The 23,118-nt window shown below is 44.8% G+C and overlaps 1 protein-coding gene across 2 annotated transcripts in view; it reads right to left on the bottom strand.

Annotated features, from left to right (window-relative positions):
• Positions 1-4,961: 4,961 nt before the first annotated feature.
• PKD2 (polycystin 2, transient receptor potential cation channel) overlaps positions 4,962-23,118 on the bottom strand; it is a 52,091-nt gene continuing 33,934 nt past the window's right edge. Inside the window, exons 10-15 of one of the 2 annotated variants that reach the window (XM_044303240.1) lie at positions 20,793-20,891; positions 16,574-16,695; positions 14,206-14,323; positions 11,803-11,966; positions 9,104-9,251; positions 4,962-7,463 (exon numbers count right to left, since the gene is read on the bottom strand). In XM_044303240.1, coding sequence (XP_044159175.1) covers positions 7,224-7,463; positions 9,104-9,251; positions 11,803-11,966; positions 14,206-14,323; positions 16,574-16,695; positions 20,793-20,891 — 891 coding nt within the window. In that variant the 3' untranslated portion in view covers positions 4,962-7,223. The remainder of the gene's footprint in view (positions 7,464-9,103; positions 9,252-11,802; positions 11,967-14,205; positions 14,324-16,573; positions 16,696-20,792; positions 20,892-23,118) is intronic. The other variant, XM_044303247.1, reaches the window with a different exon arrangement.

Here is a 23,118-nt window from a genome sequence, read left to right as displayed (position 1 = left end):
GCTGGATTCGCTGCCAGCCAGGGGCATGCCTTCCTTCCTCAGGCGACATGCACGCGTTCTTAGTGACTGTGTTTGTCTCTCGCCAGTACGTTGCTGGCCATGTGTATGACTCCCATGCATGGCGGTGTGCTCGCACTCTCCCTGGAGGAGATGCTGGCCATGTGCTTTACCCCCTTTTTTCTGGGCGGTGTGCTACACTCTCACCGGATACATTGCTGGCCATGAGAATGGCCCTCTAACATGGGTGGAACGCTTGCACTTCCATTGGATACGGTGCTGGCCTTGTGCGTGACCACCTCTCACTTCAGGGCAGAATTTGGCACGCTCATGGGATTCACGGCTGTCCTTATATGGCTGGGCTGGACTTGTACATGTCCCCATTCATTGGCAGAGTAGTTACTCTCTCGCTGAGTTCAGTGTTGGGTGTATTATTGCACACTCCTTTAATGCTAGGGTGCCCCTATGCATGTTCCCCTTTCACTAGGTGGCCCTCCTGCGTTCCTGCTGGTTTATGGGGTATGTCCTGCTTCTCTGAAGTAGGTTCGGCCTTAGGCATCACTCCCTTTTGGGACGGGTCTTTGCACTCTTGCCAACTGCTGTTGGCCAGGTACAATTTCCCCCCTTTCGGGGTGGACTGATTGCGTTCCATCACATGCTATACTGGTTTTGTGCATAACTCCCTTTCAGGTTGCACTTTGCGATTCCGTACATGCTGTGGCGCCCTGGGACGAGCCCCCCTTTTTTTTTTTTTTTTTTTTTTTTAGGTGGGTTGGCCTTCTCGCTGCTTGCGGGGCTGCTCGTTCGTATGCCTCACCTGCTTCCTGCGGCATACCTTTGTTTCTTGGGAGACGATGCTTGCCGCCAGCCTTGCACTCGTCCCTAGGGAGTTCATTCTGTCCTCCTGACCGGACAGGCTCTATTTCTCTCTGCTGCACCGAGCTGGGTGGTGCTCATTCATTTAGTTGGCCTTTCATTCCAGGGAGTGTTCGTGGGTCCTAGATGCATGCCCTTTGCGTCCTTCTGCAGCATTGCTTCCCTGCGCAAGTGGTCACATGGTCGAGAGTGCTGTTGTCTGCGGCGCCTCTCGAATTCTTCATTGGCGCTGGCAGGACTGCGGTTCCCTTGCCTGCCGCAATTTCCTCCTCTTCGGATGCAGTGTGGTATGAGTCCTTCCTCTTGGCGCCTCTACGCTTCTGTCTGATCTGCTACCGGGTTCGGGCTGCTCTTCTCGGGACGGTCACCCAACTTCTCTTGGGTGCTGGATTACCCAGGTCCGGAGGACCTCCGCCTTGGGTTCTTCAAGGTATTCGCCTTCTGCGAGGCGGTGGACCGGGCGTCTCACAGTGTAGCGGGTTCTGCATTTGAGCTGTCCTATGGCTTCCCTGTTGCCCACTCCTCCTCCTTTCGGTTGGAGGGTGTTATGTCGGCCTCTGTCTCGACTGCCTCTTTTCGCCGGTTTTGTTTGGCTCCCGCTCTATACAGATCACTCCGATGTGGCTTCCCGCCAGACTTCGGAGGCTGTGTTTTCACTGTCCTCCCCTCTGGGTGAGCATGGTTGTTCCTGTGGATGGTTCCGGTGTTCCTTTTGGCCTCGTACTGTCTCCCTTGTTCACGCTGGCTGTATTAGCTGTGTGCTTGTTTACCGAGTCTACCGCGTTCTGTCCTCCCGCTGGGTGCAGATTGCGTGGCCCGTTCTGAGACGATGGTCCTGATGTAGACTTACCTTCTCGATAACTTGGGGGGACTACCCTTTCGGTTCAGATTGTCCTTTGATCCCACACAGGGGCTGTACAACGTGGTTACATCAGCATGGACTTTAGCCTGCCTTCTCCTGGCATCTGGCGGATCCTTTGGGTTCTTTCCATCTGTCCTTCTGCTCCCCCATTCGGGTGGATGCGGGTCACCGTTGTTCGAGGGCCGACGGGGCTAGTTTTGTCGACCCTTCTGCCCGTGTTACTGGTCTGCGCCTGTTCTCATTGGGTTTTCGCCTGCTTGCCAGGCGACTCCAGCGGGTTCACTGCTGTCCACTCCTGGCTGTGTCTCGTCCAGGATCTGTCGTAAGACTTAGGGTTTTTTGTCTGGGGTTCTGTGGGAAGCTGTGCATTCCCCACTCTGAAGTTCTTTCCCCATGGTTCTGTCTTTTAGTTGAGGTGTCAAGTGTCGGCGCTGTTCTTCCTCTTCCAGCGTTCCCGGCCCTCTGGGCCTGCCAAGACCTTCTTCCTCGGAGTGGCTCTTTGGTTCCTCTGTACTGTCCTTCTGTACCGCCCTGGGGACTATATCCTGAGCTCTCGGCGCTCCAATCTTGCCCTTGGAGCCGTTACAGGAGTTCTCTCTATCCTTCTGTCCTGTACGGTTGTGTTCCGTATCAGTCGTGTCTCTGTCGGGTGCCGGCATGGCCCCCTTTTTTTGTTACGAGCTTTCTGTCTTTTCCAGGACAGGGCTGTTCTGCATCTCGTTTCTTCCTTCCTTCCTTCCTTCTGAAGGTGGTGTTGCCTTTCGCTTCAACACCTCACCTATTTGGACGTTGTTTGGGCCTGGCCGTTTTTTACTTGGAGATCTCCGACTCTTGCAGTCGTTCGGCCTCTTGGGGTTCCAGGAGGTCTGTGCATAGGGTTGACAGACTCCAGGGTGGTTTTCCTCCGCTTGATCAGATTGGCTATTGCTGAGGTTACCGCACCTAGGGCAGGATTCTGTCTTTGGTGTCACCGTTCCTTTCACCAGAGCGGTCGGTGCCTCCTGGGCCGGAGGCATTGGGCTTCGGCCGTGCATTTGGGCACGGCGGCCACAGGTCTGCCTTGCACGCCTTACTGAGTTCTACAGGGTGCATACTCTGACTTTGGCAGATGCTGCCTTACCCCGCCTGGGTTTACAGGCGGCGGTTCATTGATGCCTTTCGGGTGCTTCACCTTGGTGCTGTGGTCCCTCCCCCTTTTGGACTGCTTTTGAACGTCCCAAGGTCTTCTGTGTCCCCCAAGGAAACTGGGCGAGAAAACGAGATTTTTGTATAACTTACCAGTAAAATCTCTTTCTCGCTCTTTCCTTGGGGGACACAGCACCCACCCATAATTGTTTTTTCTCTGTGCGTTTTCCGAGTTTTTGTTACCCGTTGGGTAGTTGGCTTGTTGGTTCCTTGTTGGACTTTGCCTTTTCTCACTGCTTGGACACGCAACTGGCAGTCTCTCTCTCCAGGCTGAGGGTATAGCTGTGGAGGAGGGGCTTAACAGTTTTCACTTAGTGTCACGCCTCCTATGGAGATGAGCTATACCCAAGGTCTTCTGTGTCCCCCAAGGAAAGAGCGAGAAAGAGATTTTACTGGTAAGTTATACAAAAATCTCGTTTTTGGGGCTCTGGAACGAATTACCAGGTTGTCAGTTATGGACACAAGTTACAATGGTTTCAACATATAATGGTTGTCTAGGAACCAATTAATAGTGAAACTTGAGGGACCAAGTTACTATAGTTCCTATAGATCTGTACTTCGTACGCTACAAAAGCAGAGCCAAGGCAAGCCAAAAATGCAGAGTGCTCTGAGAAGCACCGCCGCACCTTCTGTGCTTCGACTGAAGGTTTACATCCTCTCATGACTTCAAGAGAAAATTGAGAAATGGGTGCATATTATGAATATACACCAGGAGGGTTCCCCCTAACTTCCATGTATGCCACTTGGACACCTTCATGTGACAATACACACTTCATGAATAACTGTCCAATACAATGTAGATTAGCAAGTACCGTAGATACAATCTAGCTTACGTGATTCAGAAAGTTCTAGTTTATATATAGCAAATTCTCACACTTGAGCAGAATGGTAAAACTTACACGGATATCCATGAAACTTTAAGCACTTCAAGATGAAGTTTGTTAATATAAAATAGTAACAACGTGTTACACAATTAGTATAATGTCTGTGACCGCTGGGCAATGTGAAAATCATTCCGTCTAATAGTGTCAATAATCCTCATGCCAGTACACTTTATCCCTGAAGACATGTTCCTTACATCTGAACAGAGTAATTAAATGTTGCCGGCAACAGATCATGATTACTACACCACGGTCTGCCACCTGCAAATGATAATTATTATTTTTTATGCGTCAAAAGATTTGGATTGCCCGATGAACGAGCATTTGCAATCGGCGGCAGTATTACAGGCTTAAGAATCCATTAGGACAGGGTTCCTGTATTTACTCTCTATGGGACTGCTGGAAATAGATAAATGCTGAACTCTTATCTCTGGAGGTCTCGTAGAGAAAGCTTGACCTCACACTCCATTCGGTGGGGGTCCCAGAATCTGTTAGTTATCCCCTATATAGTCACCACAGAGCAATAGCAGGGGGGAATCTGTTCCATATTTAGAACAGCGCACATGGAGAAAACATTGTGTGTGCCAAATGTTTCTATAGTGTAAAATTACACCACGTGTGAATCCACTCTAAGGCTCTAATACACTTCTACATATGAACCTTAAATCTTGCAAACTCGGGAAAGTATTCCCTAAAGGCTTTCCTGATCTCACAGGAGAGGATCAGACCATCCATGGCACTAAATACAGTATATCGCTAATGCACAGAACCCAAGATGATTGCTCAACCCTGCTATTGGGGCACGTTCACACAGATTTTTTTTTGTTGGTGTTTTCTGCATGGAATTGGAGGCAAAAAATGCACCCAACTCATTTCAGTGGGAAAATTTTGCATTTTTTTTTTAATCAGTGCAGTTCTGCTCTGAGTTTGAGTGTTTTTTAAATCTGTTGTGTTAACATGTCCTTAAGATTTATAGCTGCTCTAGAATTAAAAAAAACAAATACAAAAATTATACACAAGCTCCAGATCACCTGTTTTTACGCCCGATTATGTTAGAACTGGTTCACACATGTATGTATAGTATAGACTGTGCTATTCTTCTCTGTTGGAGTTTTTTTTTCTTTTATACATTACCCTACGAACAAAAACTGATGCAAATATATTTCAGATGTACCATTCTGTTTTGCTAAAACAGTGTAGATACAGGAGTAACATGAACAGAGCCTTTAGCACACCTGAACCTGGAGTACAGAACACACACGTACAGGCGAGTAACAGATGTAGCAGAGCTAAATTCATCATGTATTTACATACGTACAACCCAGAGAGGGTTTTAAGCCAAAACAATCTAAAATAAAGTTATTGGTTGCTTAAATTTTTTACTGTTTTACACAATTTTCTAAGTATTTAACTCCCAACAAGTGGGTGTGATTTTGCAAAAAAGGGGCATGTTCTAAATGTGCCACCTGGCGCCAGAATTTTACAGGTGCATAAAGAGACTTTTTTTTTTTTTGGCGCAGACATAATTTTAGTTTAAATTTGATGCAGGATTTACGACACTCCAAATTTATAAAGTTCTATTATTCTAGCATTAAGAATTTATTAAGAGTCATATGCTAAAAGGGGTGATCCAGGTAAAGACATGTATGACTTATCTTCAGGGTCAAGCCTCATTCACACGTCAGTGTTTTGGTCAGTGATTGTGAGCCAAAACCAGGAGCCGAGCCTCCACAGAGATCAGGAATAATGGAAAGATCTGCACCTGTTCTGTGTTTAGAGTCGCACCTGGTTTTGGCTCACAATCACAGACATGTGAATGAGGCATAAAATCATCAGTATCAGATGTGCAGGGGTAACACCCGGTACCCCACCAGTCAGTTGTTAAAAGAGGCCTTGAGCGATTCAGACTCTTCCTAGCCAGTGACATCACTGTACATCGGTCACATGGCATAGTTACAGCTCAGCCCCCATTGAAGTGAATGGGGCCAAGATGCAATACCAAGCACAACCACTATACGATGAACGGCGCTGTCCTTGGAAAGCTGACAGGAGCCTTGCATCGCTCACCATAGCCTTAGTGAGCACAGTGGTTCCCTGAAACAGCTGATCGGCGGGGATACTGGGACTTGGACCCCCACGGATGTGATCATGATGTCCTATCTTGAGGATAAGTCATCATTATCTTTTCCAGGATATCCTATTTAAACTGTGCAAAGCATAACATTATAAGCAAATCTGCCCCAGTATCTCAGGCTTACTTTTTCATAAGGAAAACCACAGATAACGCTACCATGATGGGTTCTGCCCAATGCCATATTCAGTTCTGCTACATCTCTTACCAACCCATGGTGCTGGCCATAAAAGGTACTATTTCCCAGTCATTTCTAACACTATGCCCTTAGATATTTACCATGGCCTTGTTTTGTCCGTTCTTTGTAAAGGCTTGCTGCAGTCACACTTTGCCTAATGAAATTGAAGGGAGTGGATCTGAAACACAACGCTCTCATATCCCTAAACCTATAACATGCAGCATGAAAGAGACACCTACAAGTAATTTTCTGTTCCTGTTACTGACAATCCTGCCCTGGCTTAGTATTCTCTATAAAATAAAGTGGTTTACTCATTGGTGTGCAAGGTGAGAACATAAGCTGCACATTTACATAAGCACTGTATCATTTCTGTATTCATCTAATGCCTTCCTAATAAAAAATACTTGAGATGGGAAGCAGGAGGTTAAAATCATACATCACCATTGGGCCATTTATTTGTGGTGATCGATATAATCTACTGTGCTGAAAACCCGGTGACTATTGTGCGTTTGGTTGTACCACTTTAGTAAGATACTGATCAGTCTTAGGGTGCCCATGTGCCTTCAATAGCTGTAGGTTGTTCAGCTCACAACTACCGTATCTCTCCTGACTGAATGGGCTTTCAGTGGGGAGAGAGGAGAAAGCTACTGCCAGACACCTGTGGTGGCAGCTCATCTCCTAGGAGGACAAAAGGATCGGGAATAGAAATTCAACCGGCCTGTTTCCTCTCATCTGAATTCATCTGTTTGGCCAGAACTAAAAGCACCCCACACATATTGGCAGCTAATTCTGACAAAAATGGTGGGTTCAGCTGGAAATAGTCCAATGTGTAAAGCGGCCTTAGGCTAGGGCTACACGGTGACACCAATTGCACGACACCTGTCACAACCAGGATCGCTGAGCAGCAGTGATCCTATAGAAATCAATAGGATGGGAGCGGCAGTCGCAAGAAATCCCATTTCTTTGGGATCACCGCTACTCAGCGATCCTGGCGGCGACCAGTGTCGCCCTAGCCTTCAGGCAAACTGCAGTTCTCTATCTGTTAGCCTGAAACTGAGAAGCCATAATTCAGTACCTCTAACCTACACACCCAGCTGTGCATCAGATGTTATTCTAGACCTGGCTATTTGAAACACTGGTGGCCACTCCTCCTCCATCAAGGCCCTCTGTAGACTGTGAGGAGGGAGGGCGTGAGCTCCTGGGGCGTGCCTGGCCATTGGTTTCACTAGGAGTCCCCAAACGGTGGCTCATTTGGGACGCAGTGTCATCGGATTCCCATCTCTCCAATTCTTCTCTCACCAGGCGCTCCATTTGTTCTCTATGCATTTCAGTATCTCGGCCAAGCCTTTCATCCTAGGTGGCAAAGAAACAGGAACATAAAGATCAAAAAGAAAAAGTAAAATTCACAAGCATAAACTTATACTGTAAGGCCCCATTCATGTAGCATCTTATATGTAAGAATTTAGCACAGATTCCGAGCCAAAAATCATTCAGGTGTCCCTAGAGAATTGGCCTCATTTTGTTTTCAAAGGGAGGTCGTGGTTTATTGCCATGACCGCGCCAAGAATGGACATGTCCGTTCTTGGCACGATCACGGCAATAATCAGCAACTGCAAGAACAGCAGTGCAGCCTCCCATTACAGGGCATCTGTCAGCAGATTTGTACCTATAAAACTGGCAGACCTGTTACATGTGTACTTGGCAGCTGAAGGCATCTGTGTTGGTCCCATGTTCATATGTACCCGCACTGAGAAAAATGATGTATAAATATATGCAAATGCACCTCCAAGAGCAACGGGGGCGTTGCCATTATACATAGATGCTATGCTCTCTTTGCAACTGCTCCCCCCCCCCCCCCCCCCACCCTCCCTTTGATTGACAGGGCCAGGGGTGATCAAATTTACACTGCCTGGCCATGTCAATTAAAGTGGAGGGCGCAGCAGTTGCAGAGAAAGCATAGCGTCTAGGTGTAACGGCAATGTAGTCACCAAATCAGGTTACTACTTCTCTTTTCCTTTTAGATGACTTTTACAACTCTGAAATATATTCGCTGAAATAATGAGTTGAAAGAAGAGCCATAAGGACCTCTCCCTGCGGATTTCTCCCCACGCAGCTTGGCTTGATTGACAGGTCTTACTTTTTTTGCATATATGGGTAGACCTATCATGCAAAGCTACCAGGTGGCCGCCTAGATTACTCTTCTCTCCATTTCAGACTTGTTTTTAAACCATGTTTTCTCTAAAATGCTGCAGTGTGTCAGAATAAAACATAGCTCTCTGTAAGGCCTCCTGGACACGATCGTATCTGTTTTGTGGTCCGCAAGTTGCAGATCCACAAAATACGGATGAGGTTGGTAGGCCCCATTTTAGAAATGCTTATTTCTGTCTGCAAAAAAGACAAGAATAGGACATGATGTATAGTTTGCAGCATTTTTTGTGGCCCCATAGGAATGAACAGATCTACATTCAATCTGCAAAAAATGTGGACTGAGAATACAATTGTGTGCATGAGGCCTAATGAGGGAGCTTTTTGAGATTTCATGCTGCCTGTGACTCTGAGGCATGAAGCTCCAGATAGTTTCCCTTTAATAAAAATAATCAAGGTTGGAATAGGGGTGTAGGAAGGGTCTCGTGTCATTCTTAGAGGGTTGAGAGTATCAGGTAACATTAATATTAGTATTACCATTAACAACAATATTAATAGTAGAAGCCTAGTTAGGGGCCAGGGCTATCACTCCTATCCCCCACCAGGGATCCAAGTCATGAAACTAACACTACCTGTAACTTAATTTCATAGGCACAGACGAAAAAAATAAAAAGACCAATAAAAAAAAATAAAAACCTAAATTTGTGGACAGTTGGATATAGAACATGACAAGGTAAACACAATATCAACAAAATGAAGTGGTATTGCTGCTAGGTATACAACCTACCCCGATTTTGATAAATCCTCCCAGTATTTATTACTTACACAAAATAGGATGAAATGCATACCTCTGTGACTCCATCCAGAAGTCTTGCCAGGACCTCTCTGCGCTTCATTTTGGCTCTTTCCATGGCTTCCAGCTTAACAATCACTGCGTCAATTTTGGACACAATACTTCCAATAGAGTGTTCCATCCGATCAACTCTCCTAACCAGACTAAAAGGAAAGCATTACACAGTCTATTATACATCATGTGCAGTCAGGGCCTACATCACAGGCATTAGGTGCAACAATGAGACCTGCAAAGGTAAAGATGTCCAACACAAAATAATCAGGATTGTTTAAAGGACATCTCAGGGGGTCTGTTCGATGATGAGGCTTTATTACATATGGTTTTATACAAGCCATTAGAATCTGTATGCCCAGCACTTTGTAGGCAGCTTCCTCTGCAAACAGTTAAAGTAAAATTCTTCTCACCTTTGTACAAAGCAACAATTCCTATCAATGATCACGCTAGCTTTTAAAGTAATAAACAGTAACTGTCATTTCATTTTTTCATAGATGAATAGTACAGGCAAATAATGGAAACTTTGTAATACAGTTGCAAGAAAGAGTACCGTATGTGAACCCTTTGGAATGATATGGATTTCTGCACAAATTGGACATAAAATGTGATCTGATCTTCATCTAAGTCACAACAATAGACAATCACAGTCTGCTTAAACTAATAACACACAAAGAATTAAATGTTACCATGTTTTTATTAAACACACCATGTAAACATTCACAGTGCAGGTGGAAAAGTATGTGAATCCCTAGACTAATGACATCTCCAAGAGCTAATTGGAGTGAGGAGTCAGCCAACTGGAGTCCAATCAATGGGATGAGATTGGAGGTGTTGGTTGCAGCTGACCTGCCCTATAAAAAACACACACCAGTTCTGGGTTTGCTTTTCACAAGAAGCATTGCCTGATGTGAATGATGCCTCGCACAAAAGAGCTCTCAGAAGACCTACGATTAAGAATTGTTGACTTGCATAAAGCTGGAAAGGGTTATAAAAGTATCTCCAAAAGCCTTGCTGTTCATCAGTCCACGGTAAGACAAATTGTCTATAAATGGAGAAAGTTCAGCACTGGTGCTACTCTCCCTAGGAGTAGCCGTCCTGTAAAGATGACTGCAAGAGCACAGCACAGACTGCTCAATGAGGTGAAGAAGAATCCTAGAGTGTCAGCTAAAGACTAACAAAAAGTCTCTGGCATATGCTAATATCCCTGTTAGCGAATCTACGATACGTAAAACACTAAACAAGAATGGATTTCATGGGAGGATACCACAGAGGAAGCCACTGCTGTCCAAAAGAAAATTGCTGCACATTTACAGTTTGCACAAGAGCACCTGGATGTTCCACAGCAGTACTGGCAAAATATTCTGTGGACAGATAAAACCAAAGTTGAGTTGTTTGGAAGAAACACACAACACTATGTGTGGAGAAAGAGGCACAGCACACCAACATCAAAACCTCATCCCAACTGTGAAGTATGGTGGTGGGGGCATCATGGTTTGGGGCTGCTTTGCTGTGTCAGGGCCTGGACGGATTGCTATCATCGAAGGAAAAATGAATTCCTAAGTTTATCAAGACATTTTGCAGGAGAACTTAAGGCCATCTGTCCACCAGCTGAAGCTCAACAGAAGATGGGTGTTGCAACAGGACGACGACCCAAAGCATAGAAGTAAATCAACAATAGAATGGCTTAAACAGAAGAAAATACACCTTCTGGAGTGGCCCAGTCAGAGTCCTGACCTCAACCCGATTGAGATGCTGTGGCATGACCTGAAGAAAGCGATTCACACCAGACATCCCAAGAATATTGCTGAACTGAAACAGTTCTGTAAAGGACAATGGTCAAGAATTACTCCTGACCGTTGTGCACGTCTGATCTGCAACTACAGGAAACGTTTGGATGAAGTTATTGCTGCCATAGGAGGTTCAACCAGTTATTAAATCCAAGGGTTCACATACTTTTTCCACCGGCACTGTGAATGTTTACATGGCGTGTTCAATCAAAACATGGTAACATTTAATTCTTTGTGTGCTATTAGTTTAAGCAGACTGTGATTGTTGAGACTTACATGAAGATCAGATCACATTTTATGACCAATTTGTGCAGAAATCCATATTATTCCAAAGGGTTCACATACTTTTTCTTGCAACTGTATATCTTATCAAAGATAGCTTCCTCTCTTTTCCTTCACTGCTCAAATTAGTATTCAGTGAAGATGGGCTGCCTGCTCACTGAAGGATCAGATTGTATAGAAATCTATGAAGAGGGTAAAAGGGAGGAGAAGCAGGGAGGAGCTGCTGGAGACAGGCAGAGGCACACAAACAGAGAGATTGCCGTTTACTGCTAGGTTTACATCTAAACTGCTCAGTACTGCGGGTAATGTACTCCATTACTGCTGCTGCTGCTTCTGAGAGTGTGCTACAAAGAGTTAGGAACAAGTCCATGTTTCTTCATGCATAGTGTCTGGGCAGACATGATCCCAGCTAGTCTCCACCCATCAGCTCAGAAAAAAAATTACAATTCGATACATCGCAAAGGGAAGAATTGCTAAAGTGCAAAATTCAAGTCATAATTGACCAGAAAGTGTTATTTCTCATGTACTCACAGATGAAAGGTTATTCTGAAAAATGACCTGAACAACAGTTATACTTTAAACCTTTTTAAAATAGAGAAAATGATCACACAAATAGGTAAGGTGCACTCACACTTGGAATTCTTCATAAGAGACCCCACTTGAGCTGCTACCCCTCCTGCGAGAACTGTGTCCACTGTCCTCATCATCATCCTCTTCAGAGTCATCCAGACTGCGTGGGAAGCTACGACTGCTCATGGGACGAGGCAGAGAGCCCCGGTCCAGCTCCAGGTCCTCCTTGTAGGAAACAAACAAGCAGCTACTGATGGCTGATCATAGAAACTAAAGCAGACCTATCACTGAAGCTTTATTCTGCGGTTTTCCCCATTAAAAGTGGTTGTCATACGAAAAATATTTGACAGTTTTGAAAACCAGCACCTAGATGTAAATAATTTTGTATAGCCAACGAGTTATTTTAATAAAATGTATCTGTGTAGCGCCGCCTGCTGTTTGTTTTTTTCTCATTTCTTTGTCCGGCTCACTGAGATGGCCGCACATGCTCAGTTTCATCCTTCAACTTCCTCCTGAGCTGGGATAGGGAGAGCATGGACATGCCCACTTAGCTGCAGCAGAGAAGACACATCCCTCAACTGCCAGGCTGAAGATAAGCTAGCAGAGAAATTGGAGCAGTGAATGGGGAGATCTCTGGACCTATGTGCAGTACAGGGCTGGTTCTAGCTACAGATTGTCATGTACTGATGTTTGCTTTTAATTTTATATATTAATCATGGGAAACCCACTTTAAAAGGGGTTGTTTGGGTTCAGAGGTGAACCCAGACATAACCTCTTCTTTACTAATTTGCCATTTCTTGCTCTGATGCTCCCCCTTGCCCTGCGCAATGCGTTTTTTCATTACTACCGGTAATGATGTCAGTGTTATCCAACACATTCCAGAACTGTAAGGGTTACATAGCATCATAAATCAGTATAATGCTATGTGATCCCAGTCAGCGCTTGCAGGTCAGGCCGGGAGCTGCGATGTGGACAGGCTCCGGGAGGAACGCTCATCTGCAGGGGTGTCAGAAATAAAGGTTGTGCTGTCTGTCTTCTGAGGCTCTGGCCCTGCCTGCAATCTGCACTGCATGTGGCACTTGATAAACTATAATGTCTCCTTGTGGCCCCCATACAGTATAACGTCACCTTGGGGCTGCCCTAGTGCCCCATACAGTATAACGTCACCAAGCGGCTGCCCCCGCACAGTATAACGTCACCCTGTGGCCCCCGCCCCCATACAGCATAACGTCTCCTTGTGGCCCCCGCCCCCATACAGCATAACGTCTCCTTGTGGCCCTGCCCCCATACAGCATAACGTCTCCTTGTGGCCCTGCCCCCATACAGCATAACGTCTCCTTGTGGCCCTGCCCCCATACAGCATAACGTCTCCTTGTGGCCCTGCCCCCATACAGCATAACGTCTCCTTGTGGCCCTGCCCCCATACAGCATAACGTCTCCTTGTGGCCCCCGCCCCATACAGCATAACGTCTCCTTGTGGCCCCTGCCCCATACAGTATAACGTTAGTATAAGTTCAGGACAAGTAGATGGTCATGAGGGACAAGTAGATTGAGCCCCCACTTTAGTCCTTTGACAAGTAGTTTTTTTATTTATTTCCACACCCCTGTGTATGGTCATGATTTGACACTGGTGTAGCCTGGTGAGATCAAGCTGCATGTAACGGGGTGTACAGGCTAAGAAAAACAGGTCTGCTTGCTTCCAAAACCAACTCCACACTTGTCCATGGCCTAATGGTAGCTCTGCTCTATTGAAATGAATGTGGATAAGCTGCCATACCAGACACAAACCGGTATGGCGCTGTTTTGGGAAGAAAGCAACCATGTTTATCTAATTCTGGGCACCTCTTTAGGCAGGTTGACTTGAAACACCGATAGGCAGGCAGTTGTAACGTGCAGCTGCATATCCATGCTACAGTCAAATAAAAGATAGCAGAATATGTCCACAGATTTGTGAACTATGTGCCTTCTATTAAGATGGTTGTATTCTGTTCATGTATACAAAGATGTGATTTCTCTGTGACTGCAATTCCATTACGCGAGTTGTTTGACGTGTCACTACACTATGGGAGTCCGATGTTTTGATGAGGTGAGGGATTGTCCTGATGCTACCCTAAAATAAGGGTGAGGAACTGCTCCTCAGAGAGTGGAGTGAGCAGTGGTCACAGAAAGTCTATGCTCGCAGAGTGGGGCGGACGTAAAGAAGCTCAGTTGTGCGCTTCTGCCCCCTTGTTTTAGCCATCTGTCCCCAGACTCCCACTGATCAAAATAAAAAAATACCCCTTAATAATAACTTCCATATATAGATCCCATGATATTCCACTAAATATACAAAAGGTTCACTAAAGGTGAAAATACACTATAGGTAACTATAAAATCGAATTTTTGTCAGGGCAAAGCAAAAAAACAAACAAAAACAAAACAAAACAAAAAAAAAAAAAAAAAAAACACTATGGCTCATGCTCACCCTCTCCTTCTCCAAATCATCCCGCATCTGCTGGTGTTCATGTTCTGTAAGCTCCTGGTCACCATCTTGGTCATATTTGGCAAAAATAGCCTCAATTTCTGCATCAGTATGGCCTTTTCTGGAAGAAAACAAAGTTTGAACAGATAAAAACGACAAACATTTCAATCCTTTAAGAATGCACAAGCACTAAAATGTCTACAAGAAACAAGCTACATAAATGGTTCAGACTGTTTTCCTGACAGACCAGATACGGTTATGGAGCTGAGGTCACTTAGTACAAAGCAGCGTTCCTCTGTTGCTCCAAACCAATAAATGCTGGTGGCTTCCAGCACTAGGAGGATGAGAAGTGGGAACTATATACAGCAGTGTATGGGCAGTGTTCCTTCGGGTAAAAAACTGCTCTGTACAAAATCAGAGCTCTGTAGGTACGCTTTACTCATCAGGTATACTTTACACAAGGGGTCCACTTTAAATTCTCGCAAAAAAGGGGATTTGTGGTATAATTTGCCTACTTAGGCTACTTTCACACTAGCGTTCGGGTGTCCACTTGTGAGCTCCGTTTAAAGGGGCTCACAAGTGGCCCCGAACACATCCGTCCAGCCCTAATGCATTCTGAGTGGACGCGGATCCGCTCAGAATGCATCAGTCTGGCAGCGTTCAGCCTCCGTTCGGGTGTCCGCCTGGCCGTGCGGAGGCAGGCGGATCCGTCCAGACTTACAATGTAAGTCAATGGGGACGGATCCGTTTGAATATGACACACTATGGCTCAATTTTCAAACGGATCCGTCCCCCATTGACTTTCAATGTAAAGTCTGGACGGATCCGTCTGAGGCTACTTTCACACTATACACAAAATCCCGGTGACAGGTTCCCTTTAAAGTGGGATTTAATAAAGAAGTGAAGTCATTGCAGTTTCTATGGATGATAATCTTGTTGGTCACAACTATGGGGAAACAATTGCATCTTTAGCAGAACAGAGTGCTGTGGAGCAGAAAGAATACACTTTATTGTCTACATTGAATCCTGAAACGGCAGCCGAATACACTGGATCAACGGAAAAGAAAAGGATTAAGTTGAGACTATACTTATATGTACAATACAGGTCAGAGAGTATACCTAAAGTGTTACTACAGATGTAGCAGGCAAGTTCTTAACTCAAATTTCTTAACTCATCGCGTTATCTTGAGACAAAAGACATTGAAAAGCCGTTGAAGGTGTTTGCTTAACGCATTTAGTTTAGATAACACGTCTCATAAAGCGCGAGTGTTAACTCTACTACATCGCAAGTGTCTTGTCCAGCGCAGAGATCCAATTATCCTTGTAAATTCTAGTAGACAGGGACCTCACGGAGAACCAGCAGCGGCTCCCTGAGTAAATCAGGGTAGTAAAGACACAAGTGACATTTGTAAGAGCGGCAGCGCAGGGTTAATTACTTAGTAATTGCATCTTTAACCCTTTAGTGACATAACTCATTTTAGTCTTAAGGACCAGTAACAACATTATATTTACTACATAGGAAACTATCGCTGTAAGAAATCGGCATGGCAGTGAATGCAGCTGAAAGTAAAAGTAAAAGCAAATTTTACTGGTTTATTCCTGACTCGATTTCTAACAGCAATATCTCCTGCTAATGATGTGCTAATGCTGGGAATGGAATGTCAGCTTTCAAACAATACCAGGATCATGTCTCTAGTCCAGGCATCCTCAAACTGCGGCCCTCCAGCTGTTGTAAAACTACAACTCCCACAATGCCCTGCTGTAGGTCGATACCTGTAGGCTGTTCTGACATGCTGGGAGTAGTAGTTATGCTAAAGCTGGAGGGCCGCAGTTTGAGGATGCCTGCTCTAGTTGCTACCAATCCAGAGATATCAAGCATCCCTCCCCTCCCTCTTACTGCCCGAGCTGGGCTTAGGCTGAACAGTTAAATGCTTTTCCCAAAGCCCGAGCAGAACTCGGGCAAAACTGTTAAGGTGGTTAATGGGAGCAGCGCTGCAGTTACCAGCTCCATCCACTACACAATGGATGGGACTGTAGTTCTTGTGCCAGATTTACAAGGTAACAGATGATCTGCAGGGGTGCGGAGGGTCAGACCCCTGCCAATGAGATTTTGATGGCCTATCCTGGGTATAGACTATCAATATCAAAATCCAAGACAACCTCTTTAAGACCAGTCTTTTTAATATTAAATTTTTAGGTAATATTAGCAGGTGTGTTTCCTACACAAGTTTGTAAATTTAAACATTTATTCCAAAATAGAATTCCAATACAGACTAGAATACACACTAAAATGTAAAAAAAAAATGGAGCTACTGCATTACCAAATGTGACAGTAGAGTAAACATGCATTTTAGTAAAGAAATAATCTTACCCTTTTAAGTCCTGTCTTAGTTCATCAAAATTCAGCTTCCCACCTCCTTGACGGAGGCTCTCTGATATATCATCCACTGCAGTTTTCTTGAGCTTCAGTTTCACCATTGCTTTACTACACCCCTGGAAATATTAAACACATATGTGTGAACAGGAGGATTTCTTGTTAGGCTACTTTCACATCTGTGTTTTTCCTTTCCGGTATTGAGATCCATCATAGGATCTCAAAACCGGAGGAACACACTTCAGTTTTGTCCCCATTCATTGTCAATGGGAACAAGACTGAACGAAACGGAGTGCATTCTGTTCCGTTTGGTTGCGTTCCCATGCCAGACAGAAAAATGCTGCAAGCAGCCTTTTTGTGTGCATCATGGGATACTGATCAAGAAGGATCCGGCTTCAAAAACCATGTAAGTCAATGGTGCTGGATCTGTTTTCTCGGACACAAAAGAAAATGGATCCGGAGCCCATTGATTTACGGTGGTTTTAGTACTGGATCCATCTTTGTCACTTTAGAGATAATACAACCTCTGAATCCATTATGAACGTATCCGGTTGTATTATTATCAGGAACACGGAAAGAGTCTGATGGAGACAGCACATCCTCAAGTTAAGCTTTATTCTAGATGCTACCTTTCGGCCTAAGAGGCCTTTTTCAAGCTTCTTAGGCCGAAACGTAGCATCTGGAATAAAGCTTCACTTGAGGACGTGCTGTCTCCATCAGACTCTTTCCGTGTTCCTGATCTTCTGATCCTTGTGGGGGAACTCACCAGTCTCCCTGGAGACATGCACCCACAACTAATTAGATCTGGCGTGCTGTCCTGCCTCCCTTTTATTTTGGTTTTATTATCATGACGGATGCGTTTTTGCTGTTCCCTGCTGGATCCAGCAAAAACGCAGATGTAAAAGTAGCCTTATTTACCAGTAAAATATTGTTCTCCGTGTTCACTGATGGACACAGAAGACAGTGGGTATGGCTGCTGCCACTAGGAGGTGGACAATAAGCCAAATGTGTGAGCTCCACCTACACAGACTATACCCGATCCTGAGCTAATCAGTTTCTATGCAAGCAATAGGAGCAACTGGTAGAAACCAACAGGTAGTAACCAGAAATCACAGAAATAAGAAATTTCTTTTAAGTGCAATTTCACACAAATGTTTCCAGTACTGGAAACATGCTCCATGTGAGAGCAGTATTTCCTAGGCTGAATACTGCTCCAATAACACAAGCTTACCGCTTTCTAATGATTTATAACAATGTGAATTCCTGCCTGACCATTTATATACTGAATTGTACTCATGGCATTCTACGAGTACAGTTCAGCAGATCCAAGGTCAGGCAGGAACAGCGTTTAGACCCCGGAATACTGCTCTTACATGGAGCATGTTTCCAGAATTGAATATGCTCATGTAAAACTGCCCTAAAACCATGTCCTATTTTTGCCTGTATTGCGGACAAAAATAGCCATTTCTTGTGATAGGAGTGAGAAAAAAAAAAAAAAAAAAAAAAAAATATATAATAATAATAATAATAATAATAATAATAATAATAATAATAATAATAATAATACGCTGCCAAAAAAAATAAAGGGAACACTTAAACAACAGAATGCAACTCCAAGTTAATCACACTTCTGTGAAATCAACCAGTCCAGGTGGTGACCACACACCAGTTCTCTGTTGTCATCCTTTTTGGCTGTTTTGGTCACTTTTGCATTTTGTCATTGCTCTTACCCTAGATGCTAGATGACACGTCAATTAACCCCTCAGATGCTGCACCTGGGTCCAACAGTCCCCCCCCCCGGCAGTATTATAATCATTGGTGGCGCAGTGGCCAATAAACATATAAAAGGTATAGACACATCCCAAAAAGTCCAAACTATAAAAAAAAAAAAAAATTAATATATATATAATATAATATATATCTCCTTTGCAGTGACGCATAACAGATATTAAGAAATAAATAACACACAATTTGCCATTTTTTTTACACCTTGTCCCCCTTCAAAAAATAGGGTAGGACTGTTCTATTATGGGCTGGATGTTCCATAAAATGCTGAATGCACACAGCTTTTTTGGAGTTTTATTTTTCTTTTGCGCGGTATTAAATGGTATAGAGTATCGCAATACTTTTTTATGGGATCAAAATCAAATTCAAATGTTGGTATTGTGACAACCCTAGTCACAGGGCATAACGTCATATCAGGTCCTTTAGTTCACAAAGAAATGGTATCCAGCGGCTGCACACCACTGGAGCCAGGAGACCGGTGCTGCATAACAGTCGCTGTGCACCGGGGGACTGCTGCGCAGAGAGACCAGTGCTGGGGTAATATGGCTGCAGTGTGTAGGGAATAAGACCCATATGTGAAGCGCTGGTCTTTAGTAAATGACCCCCAATGTTTTATTTGACTGAAAGGCATGTTTATGATCAGGGCCGGCCTTTGGGGTGTGCGGGCTGTGCGGCCGCACAGGGCGCCATAGCAACAGGGGCGCCTGGCGGCCGACAGCTCGCAGTGTAATGGCGGCGGCTGGGCACAGGGAGATGAGCGCTTCCATTGTGGAAGCGCTCATCTCCAGTCATCTGTATCGCCGTCCTCAGGACAGCGATACAGATGCCTGCCTGTGCTGCGGTAGGGGAGGGAGAGGCGTGTCCCTTTCCCTTCCTCTGATAGGCTGCAGGCACTAGGCCGGCAGCCTATCAGAGGCCGGCGCGATGACGTCATCGCGCCGCCTGAGCCATACAGCGTGGGACACAGGCCAGAAGAGGCCTGCATCGCATCACTGACATGGAGGTAAGTATGTGTTTTAAAATTTTTTTTTTATTATGTACAATACTTTTACTGGCGGGGGCTGTTATTACTGGCAAAAGGGAGGGCTGTTATTACTGGCAAAGGGGGGGGGGGGGGGCTGTTATTACTGGCAAAGGGGGGGGGGCTGTTATTACTGGGGTCTGTTATTACTGGCACAGAGGGGCTGTTATTACTGACACAGAGGGGCTCTTATTACTGGGGGCTGTTATTACTGGCACAGAGGGGCTCTTATTACTGGGGGCTGTTATTACTGGGGGCTGCTATTACTGGCATAGGGGGCTATTATTACTGGCACAGGGGGGGCCTGTTAATACTGGCACATGATTGGGGGCACTATAGGGGCATCTACTGAGGCCACAAAGAAGGTGTATTTTATATGGGCTCTCTGTACAGTACAATTTTATACTGGGACACATTATGGTGGGTACTATGGGGAAGGGGGGAGAGGAGTACTATGGGGTCATCTACGGGGGGCACTAAGAAGAGGTATTTTATACTTGCAAATTATGGGGGACACTGAGGGCATCTACTGGAGCATTTTATACTGGTACATTATGGGGGGCACTAGGAGGAAGGAGGGTGTGGAGCACTATGGGGTCATTTACTAGGGGCACTATATAGGGGTATTTTATACTGGCACATTATGGGGGCACTATGAGGACATTAGCTCAAATGGGGGCATTACAAGGGGGTATTTTTTGCACTGTCACATTATAAGGAGAATTATTACTACTGGGGGGGGGGGGGGGGCATTATGGTGGGCTTTATTACTCCCCCATGGTATGACCCCCTAGTAGAAGCACCAGCCTCTCCCTGCTCTGCTATCCCTCTGCCCCTTCTCCAAATACTTATTATGAAATCTTTCTCATTAGAATAAAACACCTCATCAGCTCCGCCGAGCCCGCGGCCAAAGTGTGGAAGTGGCGTCTGAGATCCCCAAGGGCCAAGCCAAGTAACTGTAAGTTTTCATGTGAAATATGTTTGTTATACATATATTGTGCCACACAATATTTTATTTTTTGAGGGGGGGGGGGGGGGCGCCACAAGGTTAACTCGCACAGGGCGCCTGAACACCTAAGGCCGGCCCTGTTTATGATGCCAGTGAGCACTTATGATGGGCACACTCTGAACAACCCATTTGTCAGTGTTTTCCGCTAGCATGTCCCATTTTCTATGAGAGCGCCAAAAACAGCTCATGGCTGCTAAATCCTGTCTCTGCTGTTAACCCTCCTCCAATGTTATAGTTATTGCCTATCCTGTAGATCAGGGATAACTTGATAACCATCACCCCCTCTTAATGATAGAGCTCACTAACTATGGAGGTCGGCTGTAATTCCAGTCACACCAGAAAGTTCCACTAAACATTATTCCAGCAGAGTAATGGTGAACAATTCCATAGTAAAGTCTAACCTTTTTAATGAGATCGGCCAGTTCCATTTCACTCTTTTGCTGAGCCATATCAGTTTTGACTTCTGAATAGGTGTCACTGATGATCGCTAAAAACATGTTCTGTTAAATAAAAAATGTATTAATAAAACACATGCACAGGGATTGCTTTTCATACACAGAGGCACAAAATAACATGAATGTCATTACAGCTATGACAGATCTGTAAATCAGATGGTAAGAAATTCTGACAGAAGTCAGTGTTCTAGCTTTCACAACAAGAATATTGCTGTAGAACATATTGCTCATCATAAAAGATAATGGATTCCCTGACAGAATGCCAAAAAGTACAAACGTGAGCAAAATCTGTATCCACTATCTGCACAAAAGTATTGGGAAACGCCACTTAAATCATAGAATTCAGGTTTCATCTAGTCCCACTGCCACAGGTGTATAAAATCCAGCACCCAGTCATGCAATATACTTACTCCACTCCCAGCACCGCTCCGGGTCCCCGCACCGCCGCTTCTCCCTGCACACTGATGAAAACATCCCATCCGGTGTCGGGGGGAGAGAGCAGCCAATGGCAGGCGGAGACAGGACAAACTTCCCTAGCATTGCGGTTGATGCCCACCCTAAGGTGGCTCATTCCAGTCTGCCATTGGCTGTCCCCTAACGCGTGAGAAGTAGTTTGAAATCCAAATGTGTTAAAAATGCCCTGTGAAATCCTAAAGGTGCTCTTTGGAATGTGGGCCCCTTTGCCCACCTAGGCTGCAAAAAAAAGTGTCACACATGTGGTATCGCCGTACTCAGGAAAAGTTGGGCAATGTGTTTTGGGGTGTCTTTTTACATATACCCATGCTGGGTGAGAGAAATATCTCTCTAAAAGACAACTTTTCCCATTTTTTTTTATACAAAGTTGGCATTTGACCAAGATATTTATCTCACCCAGCATGGGCATGTGTAAAAAAAAAGACACCCCAAAATACATTGCCCAACTTCTCCTGAGTACGGCGATACCACATGTGTGACACTTTTTTGCAGCCTAGGTGGGCAAAGGGGCCCACATTCCAAAGAGCACCTTTAGGATTTCACAGGGCATTTTTAACACATTTGGATTTCAAACTACTTCTCACGCATTAGGGCCCCTAAAATGCCAGGGCAGTATAACTACCCCACAAGTGACCCCATTTTGGAAAGAAGACACCCCAAGGTATTTCGTGATGGGCATAGTGAGTACATGGAAGTTTTTATTTTTTGTCACAAGTTAGTGGAATATGAGACTTTGTAAGAAAAAAAAAAAAAACATCATTTTCCGCTAACTTGTGACAAAAATTAAAAAAATTCTAGGAACTCGCCATGCCCCTCACGGAATACCTTGGGGTGTCTTCTTTCCAAAATGGGGTCACTTGTGGGGTAGTTATACTGCCCTGGCATTTTAGGGGCCCTAAAGCGTGAGAAGTTTGAAATCCAAATGTGTTAAAAATGCCCTGTGAAATCCTAAAGGTGCTCTTTAGAATGTGGGCCCCTTTGCCCACCTAGGCTGCAAAAAAGTGTCACACATGTGGTATCGCCGTACTCAGGAGAAGTTGGGCAATGTGTTTTGGGGTGTATTTTCACATATACCCATGCTGGGTGAGAGAAAGATCTCTCTAAAAGACAACTTTTCCCATTTTTTTATTCAAAGTTGTCATTATAGAGAGATATTTCTCTCACCCAGCATGGGTATATGCAAAAAGACACCCCAAAACACATTGCCCAACTTCTCCCAAGTACGGCAATACCACATGTGTGACACTTTTTTGCAGCCTAGATGCGCAAAGGGGCCCAAATTCCTTTTAGGAGGGCATTTTTAGACATTTGGATCCCAGACTTCTTCTCACGCTTTAGGGCCCCTAAAATGCCAGGGCAGTATAAATACCCCACATGTGACCCCATTTTGGAAAGAAGACACCCCAAGGTATTCAATGAGGGGCATGGCGAGTTCATAGAAGATTTTTTATTTTTTTTTGCACAAGTTAGCGGAAATTGATTTTTTTTTTGTCTTTTCTAACAAAGTTTCCCTTTCCGCTAACTTGGGACAAAAATTTCAATCTTTCATGGACTCAATGTGCCCCTCGGCGAATTGAGTCCCCCATGTGAGATTTTATTTACCCCATGTGGGGTATTTATACTGCCCTGGCATTTTAGGGGCCCTAAAGCGTGAGAAGAAGTCTGGAATATAAAGGTCTAAAAAATTTTACGCATTTGGATTCCGTGAGGGGTATGGTGAGTTCATGTGAGATTTTCTTTTTTGTCACAAGTTAGTGGAATATGAGACTTTGTAAGAAAAAAAACCCAAAAAAAAAAA

The sequence above is a fragment of the Bufo gargarizans genome, chromosome 1, assembly GCF_014858855.1.
Source record: "Bufo gargarizans isolate SCDJY-AF-19 chromosome 1, ASM1485885v1, whole genome shotgun sequence".
NCBI lineage: Eukaryota > Metazoa > Chordata > Amphibia > Anura > Bufonidae > Bufo > Bufo gargarizans.
The sequence above is the reverse complement of the archived record's forward strand: the minus strand, read 5'-3'. Positions and strand labels throughout refer to the sequence as shown.